Source organism: Squalius cephalus, assembly GCF_949319135.1.
Source record: "Squalius cephalus genome assembly, chromosome: 8".
Lineage (NCBI taxonomy): Eukaryota > Metazoa > Chordata > Actinopteri > Cypriniformes > Leuciscidae > Squalius > Squalius cephalus.
Window position 1 is genome coordinate 16991886 of NC_137129.1, and position 20845 is coordinate 17012730.

Below are 20845 nucleotides of genomic sequence, written 5' to 3' on the forward strand. Positions count from 1 at the left end.
TCCAAATATGTGGATGTTGATAGCTCCTGTTCCTTCTGTGGACGCGCTGATGAAACTTTTATTCATCTTTTCTTTCATTGTGATTCTACAAAGAAGTTCTGGTCTGATTTAAAGTTTTTCATATTCCATCCCCCCATGATAATTTATAACTTCTCTCTCAAGGATGTAATATGTTACTATGATAATAGTAAGGATCAGTCTCTAATCCTTGTGGTTAACTTTTTTATTTTACTGGGGAAATTTTTCATCCATAAACAGAAATTCTTAGGGTCTCAACCATCATTTTCTCTATTTTTAGTGGAATTTAAATCACTTTTCAATTCTCTTACCCTGATAGATAATAAGAAAAGTAATAGATTTATAGAATCTTATAAAAATATATTTGGTAAGCTTCCTTGATATTATGGCTATTAATTTACCCTTTATATATTGTTTGTGTAAGATGAATTTACTATTTATGTATTTTGTGGTTGAATATTTTTATCTGTATTTTTTTATTTTTTTTCCTATGAACTGTATATGTATGTATATGTTTATGTGGGTTGTTATGTATATATAATTTATATATATATATATTTTTTTATATTTACATTTTTTGTGATGTGAGAAATATGTCAATTTTTTTTAATTCTGTTGTGTTCGCAAGTATCTGACACATTTTTGTAATCTATACTAAAATTTAATAATAAAAAAAAAAAAGAGAGTCCACGAACTGCATTAGACGTTTTCTAAGGCACGATGTAAAAATCAATATAGCATAGACCAGTGCTATTATTTATAAGCCTAAACAGGAGAATGCATCAATATGGTAAAACCCTTGCTCTGAGTTTGCATGTTTTGATGTCCACATGTTTTAGTTCAAGAAATACAGTGGCTGTAGTATTTCTACCGCAAAGAAGTGACAAAATATTAAAGATTAATGCTGCCTTCATGTGCTATGGAAAAGATGATATTTTCCACTTGTGAACTGGTATTTACCAGTGTGTTGTGTTCAAGTGCTTTTGTTGTCGTAATCATAGACTGTAAAAGGTCGTAATGTAGTACCCGCAAGGTCTGTGTCAGTAGAGTATCTTTTTATCTTTACAAAAAAAAAAAAAAAAACTTAAATGTGGTGCTATTCTGATTATTAAAACATAACTAATAATTAAAAAAAATAAAACGACATAAAATGATTAAATATGAACCAAGGAAATTGCGGCGAAGTTGACAAGTGAGTGTTAACGCATTATATTATAATATAATGACACAACATTGTATAGGCTACAAAAACTATCCGCTAACAGTATTCACTCTTGCGTTGCTCTCCGCCATTTTGAAAAGGTCAAAGGTTATCTCATCTCGGCAACTCGTGCATCAAAATATTCTACGAGCTGCCCAGTGGAAAATACCACATGAGGGGGTGTTCATGTGCATTTTCCACGTCGGCTTTTGGTATTTACCATAATTACCATAGCACGTGAAGGCACCATAAGTGGACATTTTTAAATGTTGTTTGGCCAATATTAAACAAGGATTTGATCATGCTGTAAAGTGTCACAACAATCACCAGGCCATTGGCGACCTCTGCAGTATTTCTTATAATATGTAATACATAAGTTGATATTATATTACAAATATTTATATTTTGTATTTATACCTATTTAAATTGCCTAATTGTTATTATATCTATTTTAAGTAATTTAAAAGGGTGTTGTTCAAAAATAGGTCTATTTTTATTACCACAAAAAAATATTATCTGATTACTTTTGATTGTCTAAATAATCAACCGATTTCCAAAATAATAATAATTTTTTATTTAATATAATTAATAATATGATTTAGTTTGTATTTTATGTTGGGTAGCTACAATTGCAAATAATTATATATATATATATATATATATATATATATATATATATATAATTTTATTATATATTCCACAACAATACAATTCTGCTTGGTCAGCAGCAGCCCCGATCACCATTGTTGTGTTTTGAAAGATGAGTATAGATGTTGATCTTTTAAAGATATATTCACTATTGTGAACGATGCATCTACAAAATGAAATGAGTTATTGGTTAATCTTGCTTTGATAATGCTAAAATTAAACCTTCATATTTATGCTAAGAATATTTATGTATTCATATTCTAGCTTGCCATCGTTTTAACAAATGTTTTCATTTCTCACACTTCTGACTTGGCTATATCAGAAATTTAAATATGAATATGCAGTGTCTAAGATCCCAAGCAAATGGAACACTAAACTAAATTACAGTAGTAAACAATTACATTTCTAACAGTGGCATAGTTAAAGACAACTTTAAACTATGTTTACTTCACAGTAAAACAAGAGCAGTAAATTACTGTGATGTTAGCATCATTCTGCATGCATTGATTTCACAGTAAATGTATGACTACAGTAACTTATTGTAAAATAATACTCTTTAATCCTGTAAAATCATGTCCAATTATTTACAGTACACAAATTATTTACAGTACACAAACCTTTTTTTTGGTGGGTGACTGCATCACCAGATCATTTGCATACAAGAGCCATTTGACTTTAGAGTTTCTAGAGTGCTGCAGACTGTTCCAGAGCTCTCGCTAGTTCAGTGATATGAATATATTGTATTGCTTGGGAGTCATTCTATAGCCCTATCTCTCTTCATTCTTCAATTCTTGTTCAGAACAAAACTGTGAGGAATTAGACTCCACTGCTCATTCAAACAACAATTCACACATAGTTTCAGAGACAATTCAGTTCTGCATTCAAAGCTAAATGGAGGGCCACATGGTGTAACTCCCCTTTAAGATGTTACTTACCTGGTGAGGTTATTATTCAATTTAACATTCAAAGTGATACATACAAACTGCCAAAATGAGTCTTTACCTCTCTAGAATGGAAGCATAATATGCTTAATATTTCCAGATCCAGATCTAATATCATGTTTTCCCAATAAAACAACACATTTTGTATTTATGTTTTTACAAACACTGTATTTTTAATGTGGTACACAGGTGTAATATATTTATGGAGGAATCACAACAGTAACAAGAAACACTTGGAGAGAGGATCAAGAGCGGTTAAGACAGAAACTACAAGAATCAGAGCAGCTTTAGCAGGAAACTCTGGGCCAGGGAGGATGAGAGATGAGCTCTGGGACACCATCTGAGGCTGCGACAGCGAACAATGGGGAGGGGAGGCTTTGGCTGGAACTTCTTTGGCAGCCGTCGTGAGAGAAACCTTTGTGTTGGACATGATGGCATCAGTGTGACCCGGTCAGTCATGTCAGGAACCTCTGGCAAGCTGTGCAACTGGAGCTGCTGAGCTGTGGAACCATAGCAGTATCCTCCAGGTTGGGACAGGGACTTGTCATATGACATCTCTGACCTTCTTCTGGAGCAGCAGCATCAGGAACCTTTTGGGTGGCCTTCACAGGGATTTCTGGAGCTGCCCTGACAGGATCTCTAGGCCCAAGTCAACTGAGAACAGGAGCTCTGTGGCTCTGACCATGACTGAAACCTCTGTGACATGGACCTGGCAAGAACCTCTGGGGCGGCAGTGCGAGGAACTTGTGGGACGGGCTTGACAGTGAGCTCTGGGTGACTCCATTATTAAAAATAAAACAAAACTATTTACATTACACATCCCTAGGCAAGTAGTTCCACAAGATGCTACAACTACCACCTCAAGCCAAGGCGCCAGACGCAACCAAAGGCCTGCCAGCCCAGCAATACGCTAAGGCTGGAGGGATGGAGGGACAAACTTAACTGACTAAAGCTAAACTAACTATTTAAAATACACATCTCTAGGCGAGTAGTTCCGAAGAGGACTTCCGTCAGGCTAGAAGAAAGATTTTATGATGGTTAGATGGAAGCCGTTTCTCAAATAAGGATTTAGGCCAGTCTGTTGCTCTATTGAAACATTTGTACTATTCTAAGACAGTGACTGAGACGAGATGACACAGAGAACACAGTCTACTTACAAGACTGATGTATGGCACATTCTCCGTCTTCGGTGCGAATTTCACAGCCACCTGAAGGCTGTCCTCGTGACGGATCCCCTCAAAGACTGAGCCGAATCCTCCTTCCCCCATCTTATTTCTGATGGCATATATTTCCAGAAAATGTGGTCTATTAATACATAATTATAGTTATTGATTATTTAAACTGTAAAAAACTCTCGATCCTTGTGATATCTGCACAGTCTAGCTGTCTCAGCGGATGTGACTCAGACTGACTGGACTTTCCTGATCTTGAGGTTTAACATCCTCCACTTTCTTGTACCAGTTCTTCATTTAGGGGTACTTTTTACATTAAACTAAAGATTTATCACGTCACGGAATAAAGTCACCATTTTTTTAATAATGTGTGATGGTGTTGTGGGGATTTTTTTATATTGTGAGTAAATAATTAAGATACTTTTTTGATGTACACATCTCAAGTCATGAAAACATAATTTATAGTGCTGTGAATCGATGCAAATATTTTTACTAGATTAATCACATTAATCACATTTTCTGTGATTAATCGCGATTAAAAACACTTAGGCTAAGTATATTTTTAATATATTTTATAATGGAATAATTTCACAGTTATAGGGATAGTTTACCCAAAATTGAAAATTAGCCCATGATTTACTCACCCTGAAGCCATCCTAGGTGTATATGACATTCTTATTTCAGACGAATACAATTGGGAGTTATTTTTTTTAAATATCCTGGCTCTTGCAAGCCTGATAACGGGAGTGACTGGCTTTTTGACTTTAGAAGTCCATTAAAGCGCATCTATTCATGATTAAAGTGCTCGACACGGCTCTGCGGGGGTTAATAAAGTTATTTTGAAGTGAAGTGATGCGTTCATGTAAGAAAAATATCCATATTTAAACCTTTATCGACTAAAAAAACTTTTTACATCAATTAATGTTTAGATTTCTTTTTAGGGAATGCCCTCTTTCTTCTTTTCCTTCTTTCACTGTCTAACTGTTTGTTTGTTTTTTTGTGCTATGATGTTGTTGAAGTGTTTTCTTTCACTATTCTTTATATTTTTGTATTCTTAATAATTAAAAAAAACCTGAATGTTCAAATAAAGCATTTAAAACACATACACACACAAACTGAAGCGGAGTTAGATCATAGGATCAGTTAGATACTGCTTCCCAGTTTGAGCCAGAAAATGTGTTATATAATATATTTGTTATATATAATTATATCTATTTTTTCAGTATGAATGCATAAAGACAGATGTTTCATTTTGCTGCAGTAGCCCCCAAAATATAAGGCCACATTTAAACCTATACACCTATGCTTGCTCTGCTAGGACCAGGACCATAGGCACTTGGCAAACTTTTATAATCACAGAGGTCCCAAATGTAAGTTAGTTAGGGGGCTTCCCCGAGTAAATTAATTTATCTTATCTACATATGTGCATTTCAAGCTGTTTGAAGACCAGAACTATGAATATTAAATAACTTTCAAAACCATGTCAGTGCGGCAGTAGATTATTTGTCAATGCTTGCTCTCATCATCTCATCACTTACTCAGTCTCCTTATCTTGCCCTGTCTCTTCCCCTCATATGCGTTGACTGTTAAGTTAGTCATTTAATTTTCGTCAGTAAAAGTCAACTGATATTTAGCCAATGTTGTAGTAATAATTTTCTTAGACAAGTTAATTTACTGAAAGCTACGAACACTCGGTAAATAACGTTACGTTCATTAAATTAATTAACAGTACACATTCATTGTTAATCTTATGCCTAATCTGATTACATTAGCTTCATTAATGTTTTTTGTCCCCTCACATTCACAGTTAACTTGCTAATTATTACATTAGCCTATATAAATCGCGTAAATTATAAGCCTAATTTGAATTAAAAATGTATTAAAACAAATTACTTCACAGCATTTATAGCCTACGCTTCGGGAAAATACCGAGGCCCAGACCTAGGTGACCTCATAGCTGGCTACGGCCATGGCTAGGACACCTGTGTGATAAAAAATAATAATAATAATAATAAAAAAAAAAGCCTGTGTGATTTTGCCTGCAAAAAGCTGGTTAAAAGTAACTGGAATTGCTAAGAGAAGTGGAGTTAGATTCAGTGTGGTTTTATTGTGTTCAACAGCAATTATAAAAATATAATTTTTGGAGGATAGAATTAATAATCCAAATTTAGTGTTTGAAACCAACATATAGGCCTACTTCACAACTAGCATGAAGACTTTTTTGGGTTTTGCCAAATACTTCTGAAGATTGTCAGAAACATTCAATTTGAAAATGTAATGTTTCTGACAATTTTCAGAAGTATGTGATCATATTTCAGCTTTAAAATGTCCTATTCCATAATCTATCTCTCTCTCTTTGTTTGGCTCATTAATACAATTTGCTCACTGGCCATTGGATGGTTATTAGCATGAAGAAAGTGGAAAAGTGGTTGTGTTTCCTTTCAAAACCACATGAGGGCGACAGACACCGCTTTCATTTTAAATTCAGATGAACGTAGCTACACCCCCCTTATCAACCTACGTTTCGGAAATTACAATGGCTACTTAACTGTATGTTAGTTATTTGGGTCAAAACATGCTGGAAATACATGGATATTATCATGTTAAAATAAAGGGCCTGTAAAGTTCGACTTAAAATTGTAAGTGGTAAAACAAACAACAAATTACTTTTACATGTTGAAATGAAACCACATGTGGCTAAATTTCGAGAGTTTACGTTTTGACATCTAATTTTCTGGAGGAAGCAACACAGCAGAAGAAAGGCAGTGGAGCTTTGAGTAACTAGATAGCTTTGGATAGGCCTAACTGTTTATAGATAACTAGAAGTTGCATCTTTCATGTTGACATATTATGGAACTACAAAGGAACCATATATATATATATATATATTTATAAACCTTGCTCAATTTAAGACATTTTCTTATTTTGTAACAGATTTTACATCACAAAGTTACATTTAATATCCACAAATATGTGAATCTAACATCATTCTTATAGGCCTTCTCAGGCGACTTCATGTAGTGAGAGTGCAGAGCTGATAGTGCAGATGAATAATTAACTACAGCTCCCTGATCATGTGTCAATATCCTCCCTTCAGGCTCAGGTTCAAAGATTATATCAAAAAGTACAAACAAATCATGTAGAGTGCAGCAGTATAAGACTCTTTAATGTCAGTCTTCATTGTAAATCAGTCTTTCTAATGAGTTATCAGGTACGGTACATACACTACACTGAGCAATGCTAGTATTTCTTCATTCATGTCTTCAGTCCTGATAATCATGCATGATTTAAAATGATTCAAAGAGCAAGTGGAAGCAAGAACATCTGACAGAGTTCACCTGATCAATGCCTACAATGTCCTTCTATTAGTGACCTAGAAATTGTTTTACAATTAAAAATAAAAACAAGTGTTTGTTTTGTTTCCCAACTGTATATTCACTGTATATTTAAACCAAACAAAATGATGATTGTTCCATAATCTGTTCTCTTCACATCATAGCATCTCCTAAAAGACTGACATAAACACTAAATCTAAATTACAATTAACACTCAGCTAACCTACTGTACGTTAATTTGATTACCATGTAAATGTTGCTAATTATGAAAATTGCTTATTTTCCTGCAGTTTTAGATAAAAAATGTCTGCCAAATAGATAAATGTAAAAACGCCAGAAATATGGGAAAAAAAAAATATTAAAAAATTTTTTTCTTCTTTTTTGCACTTTTTATTTGACCCATACATCACAATTTCACCATCTTCTTGGAAGACACCAACATTTCTTTCCCTAATTATCATTCTTTTATTTTGGCCAAAAAGGGCGTTGGTCCAATAGCAAAGCAGTACAGCACAAAGAGACCACAAGAAATCGTTACAAACAATAACGACAGAGGAAGATTCACAATCATCTGTGCGAGCAGGTCCCACATCCTCTGTCTTGCCCGCAAAGAACAATAGTGGCATACACTGTAAATAGGTTTGTAAGACTAACTGGAAGCAGCAGACATTACGGATGCCAGATGAAATTAATTAGTAAGATGTGGGACCACAGCTCGTCAAGATTGTAAGACTGTGACAAATATACAGTATAAATTAAGTACCAATATGACCAACATAACACGCTAGAGCCTAACTTGCTGGAAATGTCAATGCTACAACCTCCAATGAACAATGAACTCATTTGATAGACACTTGATGGAAGAGCATGTACATGTGAACTATGCCGTAGGGACTGATTCGGCTACTAGATGATGAATTTCGTGGTTGCAGCTGAAGTACTGAGCTAATTAAAAGCTTAGGGAATGTTTGCATTGCTGATCACAGAAACACCAACATTTAGTGCATTACCAGTATAAAATGAGATGAAATTCTGTGGTGTAACAGGAATGTGTTGGAATTAAGCAGACTGTTCTCATTATTCCTTTATGGAATCTGTCAAGAATGTGTCTGCGTTATATTTCACTGAAAAACCAAAAGGAGCTAATTATTTTGCATCATGAAGCCTACTTGTTCTTCCATTTTGACATCATTTTCACAGCAATTTAGCACAATTATCATTATAGAAATGCATTACATAAAATAAGTTTAACTGTGATGAAAGTAATATCACAAAGCCAAAAAAAAAAAAAAAAAAAAGTTTCATATTCCTAATGCAAAATATGATTTCTTATGACCTAGACATGTTATCGTGCGATTCATCCTTTTGCTGTAAATTGGTGGATTTTACGATTCTTCGATATTTCAGTCTCTGGACCGATGTTTGTACCCACAGCTCAAGTTCTGTTGTCAGAGGATAGAGGAATATGCTTAAATGGAAAAACACATGCAGAAATATATTGGCACAGTTTAACGCAATGGAAAATCTTTCGATCCCTGAATTTGGGAATGTTAAATGGAAATCTGAGAGCATACATGTGGCTTTGCTAAACCAAAGCAGTGTGCTGCTTAATATAGAATCCAATAAAGCCAGTTCACATCATGTTGGAAATTAGGGCGTGTTTTTAAGGTACCAACACAATAACATTTCAGCCTACGAATAGTTAACCATTTCCAAATGATTTATCAGCACAATAGATGGAAATATATGAAGGCCATCTATGCAAATTGGCAAAGTGATTCAATTACTGGACCCAAAGGGATTCTTGTATTTCTTGGACTGTTAATTAGTCTAATCTGGAATAAACATGGGGTTGCAGCCCAGATTAGTTGACCTAATTACTATACATCCAAGCGCTCTGATCCAAACAAGATTAAGACAAATTAGTGGCGTTTAAGCGTCGGAACCAAAGAGGACACAAGACAGGAAATAAACAAGATAATCAAAACAAAAGCACAAAGGTGTAAATGAGTGACCGTGTCTCAGATCGAGGGTAAATTATCAGAGTGAATATGTGCTTTTCTGTTGATTGTTTTTGGCATGTGGCGTGGCATTGAGACATATAAGGCAGGCACCGCCAGCGGAGCAGAGGGGAACAGGCAGGCCTCCCTTTGGGAATGTGGACATGGACCAGGGAAGAGAAGAGGATGATGGATGCTACCAGGTTTGGCTCTCATGCAATCTTCAGAAACTGATCCACTGTATCTGCCTCCACTGCCTCAGAAAACATCTCGTAGTTCTGAAAGAAAGAGAAACACACACAGTATGAGTATCTATGTAGTTCTATGTAGATTCAAATAAGTACAATTATTTATTTTATTTATTGAATTACATTCATTCTCAATAAGACATATTAGCCGCGTTTCCACTGTCGGGCCAGGGCTGGGCCGTGCTAGTGCGTGCCAGGGCCAGTCGCGTTTCCACTGTCACTTCCGGGGCTTGATCGGGGCTTGCTCAGGGCCAAAGGCCAGGATTTCTGGCCCGTCGAATACCTTGGGCCAAAGCGGGCCAGCTCGGGCTAGAGGAGTGGTTACGAACAGAGGCGGAGTTTACCTGAGTCTGGAGACGGCAGCGCCGGATGATTCTGTCAGCATTAAAGGCTTTTAAAATAATTTAACTTCTGGCCCGACAGTGGAAACGCAGGCCCAGTGCTATTAGCCCGAGGCTATTAGCGTGGCACGGCCCGTTTAAAGCCCTGGCTCGCACTGGCCCGACAGTGGAAACGCGGCTATTGTATAAAATGAATGAATGATATTTAAAGGGATAGTTCACCCAAGAATGAAAATTCTGTCATCACCTACTCACTCTTACGTTGTTTCCAAACATGTATGACTTTCTTTCTTCTGTAGAACATTAAAAGAATATATTTTAAAGAACTCTTTATAAAAACTAAATAGTTTCAGTTCCCATTGACTTCCATTGCACTGATTTAAAAAAAAAGGGAAAAAAAGAAAGGAAGTCAATGGGAACCAAAACTATTTGGTTATCAACATTCTTCAAAATATCTTCTTTTGTGTTCAGAGGAAGAAAGTCATACAGGTTTGGAACGACATAAGGGTGAGCAAATGATGACAGACATTTTTGGGTGGACAAATAAACTATTAAATAAACTACATTAGAAAGGCAACATTAAAGGAAGAGTTCATCTAAAAACTTGAATTCTGACATTATTCACTAAAAATGTGATGTGGCAGAATTTCAGTAAATAATGACTTGAATTTTGGTCAGTTAGTCACACAAACCTATCATATGACTTCAAAAGACTAGTTTTATGGTACTTCTGTTTCCATTTCCCATTTATTTTAATGTGGGGAAAAATGGGCAAAATATTGTTCAAAGACGCACCTCATTTCCACAGCAGAGAGTCATGAGGGTTTGACAAGAGGGTGAGGAAATTATGACAGAATTTTTATTTTCAGGGAACTATTCCTTTCAAGTCCTAAATTCAAACATTAAACACCCCGTTGCGTTGCCAGTCCTCCTTACCCCACAGTACTGGTCTTCATTGAATATCTGAGGTGGGATTGCTGTGGGGTTGCCTGATTTACTCCTCATCTCATCCCGAACTGCACCGCCCACCGAGATGTCAATTAACTCATACTTGATGCTCTTACTGTCCAGAATACGCATAACCTCCGCCTGCTGAGACTTGACCTGAGAAACAAGGAGAACTATCAAGGTCAAGCAGTAAATAACTGTACAGTCTCTTTCCGTGGGCCTATTTGTAAAAAATAACTGAACCAGGCTGTTGTCTAATTTGCATTTTTCAAGCCACCACTAGAATTATTCAAATTTAGCTCAAGGCTCAAGGAACGTTTTAAGAGAACAAATTACAAAATATATACAAGATTCACAGTCTAATATAATGCAAGTGTCTCTTCGATAAAATAATTACAAGCCCATTAAAATGTAAAAAGGCCAACAGTGATAAAAATGTGAATGCATCTTGACACTTCCTGAAAAGTCACATGATCATGTGAGAACATTGGGGAAGTTAATTTACTGCACCAATTCAGGAAATGCATTAAAATGGCCTTCTCATCTGGTCTTTTTACCAACCAAATCAAATCATACATTGCATGAATAGGTGTAGAGTGTACTTTGCTTTTAACAGCCAGTGGTTTCACCTCAAAATGCTGAGTTGATTATTAATAATGAAACACTATGTAACGAGGCTGTATTCAGGAAGTTGGGTCATATCTGCAGAAACCACACCTTAGGCAATTCACTAGTTAAAAATTAAACATGAACCTACATTAAAATGGAAAAATACTATTAGTGCTGATTAGGGGACTTTAATGCATATCTCATACATTAAACATGTTTCCAGCAATCCTTTCACTGAACCCCCATTTACAATTGGTATAGAACACTCTCACTGGCTGCAAGTGCTAACATGTCACTATTTTTGTTTTTATTAGTAGTAGTATCTTGCACGTGTAATAAGCAAGTAATTTGCATGACATGGCAGGTCATGTGATCCCAACATGGTGGCACCCATGACGGGCGACCCACTCCATGTAGACTAATTCATTTTAATAACATTTCTCAAAAGTGCTGCTCATTTAATAGATTGTAAAACTTTAATAAGCAAAAAAAAAAAAAAAAAAAATACAGAGTATCAATATGTTCTGCTTTTCACGTGATTTGAAGGCCCGCGATTATGAAAATGCAGCAAAATCAGCCGTAAATCATTGGCATTCTTTCTTTATTCATAACAGATGTGCGCACTCAACGAAGCAGAAATGTAACTTGCAGAAGCTCAATGCATCGATTCAATCTGATTTGCCATAATGACGTGAACAATTTAAAGCGAACGTTTTTTGTTTATTTGTTTTTTATGAGCAACATCTAATGAGCGCTCGTGCAAAACAAGTTCCTACTTTATACACCATTAGTGCGAGACCAACTACATTCAACACAGACAGACAACATGACTTCCGCTCTCAATGCAATGCACATCTTTCCTTCAATCGCTTCACATCCGGAATCTACAAATAACTACGTTTTGCAATCACTTAAAACGTTTGAGTGCAACAATAATGTCTTAGTAAGGCATTTATAAGCGTTATTATGTCGCAATAGCCTTTAAATGTGGCTAGATGTATGCAAACGTAGCAGTTGGGTGTGTCTAGAAGCCTAATCCTCCATTTCAAATGTATTTAACTCTGCATTCTTCAGATACAATGCTTACTTTCTGAATCCACATGGTTACAGGTTTATTCTCACCTCTCTTGATGCAGTGACGGTGGTGTAATACAGTTTGATGCCCATAGTGATGATGCTGAATCGTAATGTCCCTTTGTGTTTCTGGAGGCGATCAGTTCCCGTTCTCTTGCTCTACAGTCGCCGTTTCACCCAGGTTTCACCACTGACACCCGCTATTCACTCATTTAAAGAGACAGCGCCTTATTCTACACAAGGAAATGCTGTCTCATTTTGGCTTCCTCATGAACATAATGCGTAACCTTTCAATTGAACAAAAGGTTCTTTATACTCTCTTATTAAAATGTTTGTTTTTTTACAATTAGATTATTATTATTTTTACTTTGATTCTTTAGGGAATCAAAAATGTCATTGCTGTGAAAAAAATGTTGGAGCCTTTTTTTAGAGTGTATGAAAGATAGTACTGTCCTCAAACCCTGTGTTTCCAACTTTGCTGTATTATGGACAATAAAGACTTGTATTTTGTAATTTACAATATTCTCTGTTATATCCCCCTCCCCCTTATTAAAATTAATTCCATTCCAATTCCATAAACAACATATCTGTCATAATGGATATGAAGTTAAAGTCTTCTCTTATTTATCACTTCATCTTATATGTTGTTAGTTTTGTCAATGGGTAGCAATTTTAAATAGCCATCCGAAAAACAACTGATTATTGAAAACTACAAAATTCCTAGATATAATCTGTCGAAATACATTATAAATAATCAATAAAAAAGGTGAACAATCAACTTCTGTATTAGGTAAGCAGCTTGCAGATATTTAGAATGGCCTTGTATGAAATTGAGTAAAAATAGATAAAATAATTCATAATAGTACATTAATGTGTGATTATAGAGTTCATTTTTTTTAAGTAATTCAATGCAAATCCCACTGTATGGTACAATGACCCAAATACCCCAAGTAACAATTCTTAAAGAGGAAGTTCCTCCCTCAGATAAAGTTTATCAGTGTGTTTGCAGTGGAGTTTGCTCCAATCCAGATGCAGCCCAGCAGAAATTTTCCAGGAAACTGTCAACGGTTTCCTGTTTTACAGTCCACATGGGACATTCAAGTTCTGCAAGTTCTGATCTTTCCACATTTGTGCTAACAAAACTATTTTAAACTAACATAAAGATGACAGTTCAAATGAAAACACAAGAGGGCAGTACAGCATCACTTTGAATGTTTAATCAAACCACATGACCATCTCCAAACAAGGTGGCCTTTCTTTCATAAAATGTTCTAGTCAGGCCCAAAGAGTTTGGGAAATATGAAATCCCTTACAGAACTTTTGATAGAAATAGGTTAAGAATGTGCAGTAGTATGTAGCATACTTCTATTTAAAATGTGCATTGTTTCATAATACATATGTTTTTTTTAAACAGCAACAGCAAAAGTGTATACCATGCTGTAAGAAAACAGGACATGTTCCGTTAAGTGTCCTTTAACCCTATACACAACTTAATACAATACAATACGTAATACAATTTACAAGTAAAACACTGGTGAAAAATCAATATAGAAAGAAAATCTCCTCATATTAACACAGTACATGGGGCCAATTTTTCTAGAGTGCACGGATTCCCAAATAATTCTGTATTTAATAGTAATTCAATCATTTAACAATACATTTTCATGTTCACAGTTATTGAACCCAGATAGAAAATCAGATACTCTAGCCCCCGGTTTCACAGACAAGGTTTAAGCTAGTCCCAGACTAAAATGCATGTTTGAGCTGTTTTAACTGAAAGCAACTTGCACTGAGATATCTTAAAATATGTCATTGCCATTGTTTTGCCTCAAGATGCACACAATAATGTTTTTTCTAAGGCACACTTATAAAAGCTACTTAAAGGAGAAGTTCACTTTTAAAATGAAAATTCTGTCATCATATACTCACCCTCATGTTGTTTCAAACCTGTATGAATTTCTTTCTTCTGCTGAACAGAAAGGAAGATATTTAGAAGATTATCAGTAACCAGACAGTTTTTGGGTCCCAATGACTTCCATAGTATTTTTTTTCCTACTATGGAAGTCATTGGGACCCAAAAACTGTCTGGTTACTGATAATCTTCTAATTATCTTCCTTTCTGTTCAGCAGAAGAAAGAAATTCATACAGGTTTGAAACAACATGAGGGTGAGTATATGATGACAGAATTTTCATTTTAAAAGTGAACTTCTCCTTTAAATGTCCTAATTGAACTAAGGCCTAATCCTGGCTTAATCTAACCCCTGTCTGTGAAACCAGACCTAGAACTTTTACTGGAATTAGTGAATTGTATCTTGTTACACTGTGAGGTATCTGTACTTTTATGTATGGTTTTCAGGTACTCTTTACACCTCTGGTTAAAACAGTAGGCAGTATACACAGTGGAACATTAATTAGTGCTTTAATTAAGGATCCCAATCGGGACAGCCAAATCACTGGGTGTCCCTTTTACATAAACAGAGGAGGATAATTGGGAGAAGAGAACAAAAGTTAGAAATGCTGATCTGGTGAAAACATAAATGTGCTTCTGTTTTGCTTTCCCTTTAACATCCAAATTAAAGGGTTAGTTCACCCGAAAATGAAAATTCTGCCAGTAATTACTCACCCTCATGTTGTTCCAACCCCGTAAGACTTTCATTCATCTTCGGAACGCAAATTAAGATATTTTTGATTAAATCTGAGAGCTGTCTCACTCCTTCATAGGCTGCATGGTAATTGAATCTGCCAGCCCAGCAAAGTAAAAACATTGTTAAAATAGTCCAAGTGACTACAGTGGCTCAACCTTAAGCTTATCAAGCGACGAGAATACTTTTTGTGCGCAAAAATTACGACTTTATTCAACTATTCATTTTCTTCTGTGTGGGCCTCTGACATGAGTTCATGAGACGCATGTGCGAGAACTGAGAAGATGACGCTCACGATCATTTGATGGGAAAGTGTGAAAGGTAAGCCATTCATTTTTCGGCATTGGTAAGGCACTTTTACGTTTTCTCGATGGTTTCTCACGATTCGGACATCTAGGAAATGCACACTTTAGAACCATTTTAAACACTACATCGAGACCTGAACTCACATCAGAGGCCCACATGGAAGAAAATGAATAGTTGAATAAAGTCGTTATTTTTGTTGTTTTTTTGCGCACAAAAAGTATTCTTGTCGCTTGATAAACTAAAGGTTGAGCCACTGAAGGAGCGAACCAGCTCTCAGATTGCATCAAAAATATCTTAATTTGTGTTCCGAAGATGAACTAAAGTCTTACGGGGTTTGAACAACATGAGGGTGAGTAATTACTGACAGAATTTTCATTTTTGGGTGAACTAACCCTTTAAGTATACTGGTTTATGCTGTAATTAGACTCTGGTTTGTTTGACTTAAATGCAATAAAATCAGGGGCCAGTAAGTGCATTAATGCTATCAAGAAAATCAGTGCACTGGCCATTCAAAACAAATACAAGCAATCTCAACAATACAGTACTACTGTTATCTACTATAGACAGACGTATGTGATAAGAATCACTGAGGTTCTTCTAAAATGCCATTAAGGCTCAGCATTGGGAATGCATTGGGAATACTGTCCATATTTATAGAACATGCACTGTAGAAATTATCACTGATATCAAAATTTAGACAAATTGTTATTTTTATACCACCCGATAACAAATATGATGATTGATATTATAACATTCTTTGCTGTTGTTAAAAAAAAAGACCTTACTCAAAATCTCCAATTTAGAATACCTCAAGTAAAATCAGACATCAAGCAAATCAAACTAATACCAAGTCTACAATTATAACAAATATTTATTTATATAATTTCTTCAAATACTGTATGCTGGCTTTGTTGGCGTTTACTTGCTGGCTGGTGTGTAACAGAAGTAAGGTACGCTACAAAATCATTATTAAAGGGTTAGTTCAAGTGACATACTGTAATCTGGCGATTGTCCGCACTGTTTGGCATCGGTCACGAAAGCATGATCCCTAACTTTAACACTTCTGATTAGTTGATAAGAATGTGGTTACAGAACCAACACAAATATTGATCCAGGCATGTGCAGAATCACTGTTAGTTAATAGCTATATGTTCTTTCTTACATAAACCTTGCATTCAGAAAATGCCCTTGTTTCCATCATAACAGTAATGCTCCTTGACAGCGCCCAAAAGATGGCCTATTCTAAACCTAATTATTCCTATTCTTTACTTAGTTTTTCCCCTGTAGTCAACCAATCTTTTTACTTTCACCAGCATAAACAAGGCGATAAGAGCAGACATGACGAATGTTAAAATAAAGAGTAAAAAAAAGAACAATGCCTCGCCATCAGCATGGAGATTCACATAGAAGTCTCTGCGGTTCAGGTAGTCCAAAAATGAAGCGTGGATCTGGCAGACTGTACACAGGGCAAGCAGCACATGAAACAATTGATGACCCTGACCTAAGAAGTCACAGTGACCTGGGAACCAGCGCTCGGGAACAGGCTGAGTGAAGAAAAAAGCACTGGAAAGAAAGAAAGCCACTTGGCCAAAGTGAAAGGGCAGAGCAGGGCTGCTTCTGGAATCGCCTCTCATCCAGGAGGGAAACCAGGTGATAAAACGATGGAACACAGGGCTGGTATCCCAACTGTAGGCTACGGCTGAAGGCACCACTTGACCTACCTTACGAACCCAGGGTGGAAGGCTGTAATTGCGATACTTCCCGTAACAGCAGCCGAAGCAAGACAGGCAACACAAGAAGCTAGCAATAGGCATGAAAAATCCTCGGACACATGCATGCCAACTTTCTTCAATAGCATAGTAGTAGTGTGCCACTGCGCTTCCATACTGATACAGTGACACACCTACATAATCCAGGTAAAAGAAGGCGTAATGGCAGAGTTCCGATTTTCCTGCCAACAGGTGGGCCACGGCGCTAAAGGTCATGTAGACTGTTGACGACAAGAGAAGGATGAGAAGTGGCCAGGAATGAGGATCGTTCATGAAATCTACGGTCTCCGATAACTGGACAGTTTTTATGAGGACCACTAGTGCTCCGACTAGGTGCGTCCAAACATTTATAGTCTCGTTGTGCCGCTGTAAGAGCGACAGGAAGTAGAAGCGCCAGTTCCGGTGGAGCGCCCTGTAGCCAGAGTAAATGTAGCGCTCACGGAAAAATTGGGGCACCTCCGTGTCACACAAGGTGTCGGTCTTGGAAGGCAGGGCCTCGGAGAGCATCTGGGGAACTCGCCTCAACTGCTGCAGATTAATGAAGAGCCGGCCAATCTGCTCCATAACGATTGTTGCCATGGTAATCTCTGGAGTACCGGGGAATAGAAATTTACATTCCAGATACCGACAGCCACACAATAGTCCAGGCCAGAACTGACGACACACTGGCGTATCTGGGAAATCAATAAAAAAAACAAATATCTGTGAAGGGGAAAAAATGTTTACACCATTACAGTGTTTAAAACAATTGATCTGCCAAAAATATAAAAACTGCAATATTACACAGTACTAATAATACTGAAGTTAACTGTAACAGAAATGTGAGATGGCACCAGCTGCATTCGAATGAAACACGAGTTTGCAAGAAAAATCTTTTTGATGAGAAAAACATGAAAGAATTGCTGGCTTCAAATACATGGATGAGCAGTCTGTTATACAGTGTTGTTACTGACGACGGTCATTATTGGGTAATAACCGACCTTGGAAAGTATATTAAATGGATAGTAGACAAATAATATCTCCAAATAATATAATCATTTTCGCTAGTCCTCTGAACTCCTCGACCTCCTCCAGCTCCACCAGTCTAGATCTGCTATGGGATTTATATTATTCATCCAGCAGCAGCAGCATATTTTACATGCTCACAGCAGCATGTCAGTGTATCTAATGGCAGTATATAGTAAGTCCATAGTTGCTCTGCAGCTGCAGCCTGCAAAGTAGATAGTCCATCAAGACCAAATACATTAACACTGTCATATCCATTAACGTGATACAAATATTTTGAGAGTTGTCATGGTGAAATAAAAACACACAGGAAACCACATTTGTGACACTCAATCCCACCCAGTTTCTGTCGTCTAAGAGCTAAGGGGTTTGGTGAAAGGAAACATCTAATTTAAGTCACCTACATAATTGTTCACTTAAATTAGAGTTTAAAGCTCTTATTATGAGTTAATGATGGTTCAAATTCATCCAAAACTGAATATACTGCCGTTTGCTCCATCAAGTTGTTCAAACCGAACAAAACAAGAGGAAGTTTGTTCAGGCTAATCTTTCTATAAAATAAAACCACAGACTGTTAAGCTGTGAAAAGATAGCACATTTGATTCGGGTACTTTATTCCAAGTCTTTTGATGTCAGCATTGTAACAATTTGACTGACAACAAAAATTGTTATTTACCGAAAAATTGTTATTTCATCTACCACAACTTTTCTAAATTTCATTCACACACACAACACACACACGTGTTTGTCCATATTCAGAATACTCGTTCTTATATAGCACATGAGTAATATGAACTTACATTTGTTTTTCTATATCTGTAAAGAGCTATACTAAACATATTTTCTGTTCCACTTAAGGAAGAATAAACATAGACCGAACACTTTACAATTTAAGATTAAATTAATTCATATTAGTTATGCATTAGGTATCATGAACTAACAATGAAAAATGAATAAATGCTAGTTCATAATACCTCATGCGTGGACATTTTATGTATACTATTGTAGCAACTTTACAGAACCCATGGATTCATTTAAAATAGAGTCTGTGATTTGCAGTAAATGGTATTGAACCTAAAAGAAAATTGCCATCAAGGCCAAACTAAAATGAATAATAAGTCCACAGACAGAGTCATGGTCTTGTCTGTAACTTGTCCTTGAACACATTTCCAGCTCTTCACTTGCTGCTGAAGAAAATCCTAAAGAGTAGATCCAAACTTTAAGTTTTCATCAACTAATGTTTATGCATCTTATTGTAAAGTGTTACTAAGAAAATGACAACCGTTTGAGGAAAAAAAAAACGAAAAAAACATTGAGGTAAATGACATATCTACCCATTAGATAAGACCTGGCATGCCATTTTCTAGACATTAGCAACAGGTAGTCAAGTCTCTTCATATTGATGGAAATCATTTAGTTCTATAGGCTATAATCATAGGTTCTTGCGGTAAAAAACTAAACGATTTGACACCCGTAAATAGTGTATTCCAGCATTTCATTCATGCGTGAAAAAGAGGCCGAACTTACTAAATTACAATCAAATGAATCTTAAGACAACTCGGTGAGTGTCGGTGAGCCACAAACAAGCACATGAGATGCGCCACAGAGCAGCTCCTAACACGAACAGAGAATAGAAAAGCACAGATGTCTGTATTTACCTTCTTTGGTGTCTTCCGCAAATCTGGCAGCGCAAATAATTCCCGAGTGGAAACTGACTGGATATTAAGTGACTAGCTGTTCTCTTCCTCATATGTTTCTCGCTAGCCACGCCTTTTGTGTCGGCGGTACTGCGAGCAATGGGACGTAACAAAAACGCTGTCAGTCCGAGAACATATTTATTCACATTGCTGTGATAATCTATCCTGAAACGTTTGTTTTGATTTCTCATAATATAAAAAAAAACCAAGGCAATAAAAAAGTTAGAATTACTGATTAGATTGTTGTTTATTAGATGTCCCATTTTGTGCTCTTTGTTTTAATGTAGAATTTCACCTCTGTAAGCCTCTCTTCAGAAGATCACTTCAAATTATGGCTTAACACATGCAGCATATAGGCTCTCTCTCTCTCTCTCTCTCTCTCTCTCTCTCTCTCTATATATATATATATATATATATATATATATATATACACACAGTCATGGTCAGAATTAATGGCACCCCTGGTAAATATGATCAAAACTGGCTGTAAAAAATAAATCTGCATTGTTTATCCTTTTGATCTTTCATTCAAAAAATTTGCAAAATTCTAACCTTTCATTGAAGTAAAAGAATTGAAAGTGGGGGGGGGGAAATCACATTATGAAATAAATGTTTTTCTCCAAAACACGTTGGCGACAATTATTGGCACCCTTTTATTAAATACTTTTTGCAATCTCCTTTTGCCAAGATACCAGCTCTGAGTCTTCTTCTATAATGCCTGATGAGTTTGGAGAACACCTGACAAGAGATCAGAGACCATTCCTCCATACAGAATCTCTCCAGATCCTTCAGATTCCCAGATCCATGTTGGTGCTTCTTCTCTTCAGTTCACTCCACTCATCAGATCAGGGAACTGGGACGGTCATGGCAGAAGCTTCATTTTGTGCTCC

At 36.3% G+C, this 20845-nt stretch overlaps 2 protein-coding genes across 4 annotated transcripts; both read right to left on the reverse strand.

Moving 5' to 3' along the window:
• Window positions 1–8039: 8039 nt before the first annotated feature.
• On the reverse strand, window positions 8040–13503 carry sh3bgrl3 (SH3 domain binding glutamate-rich protein like 3). Of its 2 annotated transcripts, none has more exons than XM_079878705.1 (3): window positions 12584–13503; window positions 10841–11008; window positions 8040–9593 (listed from the first exon to the last, which is right to left on the reverse strand). In XM_079878705.1, exons 1-3 carry the CDS (start codon window positions 12626–12628, stop codon window positions 9528–9530), a joined length of 279 nt encoding a protein of 92 aa, XP_079734831.1. In that variant the 5' UTR covers window positions 12629–13503; the 3' UTR covers window positions 8040–9527. The 2 variants fall into 2 exon arrangements, with proteins under 2 accessions (XP_079734831.1, XP_079734832.1); XM_079878706.1 differs by having other exon boundaries at window positions 12549–12621.
• A 234-nt stretch (window positions 13504–13737) lies between these two features.
• Window positions 13738–20016, reverse strand: paqr7a (progestin and adipoQ receptor family member VII, a). Of its 2 annotated transcripts, XR_013821994.1 has the most exons (3): window positions 19917–20016; window positions 16341–17927; window positions 13738–16292 (listed from the first exon to the last, which is right to left on the reverse strand). XR_013821994.1 is itself a non-coding variant. In XM_079878694.1 (2 exons), exon 2 carries the CDS (start codon window positions 17830–17832, stop codon window positions 16750–16752), a length of 1083 nt encoding a protein of 360 aa, XP_079734820.1. In that variant the 5' UTR covers window positions 17833–17927; window positions 19917–20016; the 3' UTR covers window positions 13738–16749. The 2 variants fall into 2 exon arrangements, 1 of the variants encoding a protein (XP_079734820.1); XM_079878694.1 differs by having other exon boundaries at window positions 13738–17927.
• Between the last annotated feature and the right edge of the window lie 829 nt (window positions 20017–20845).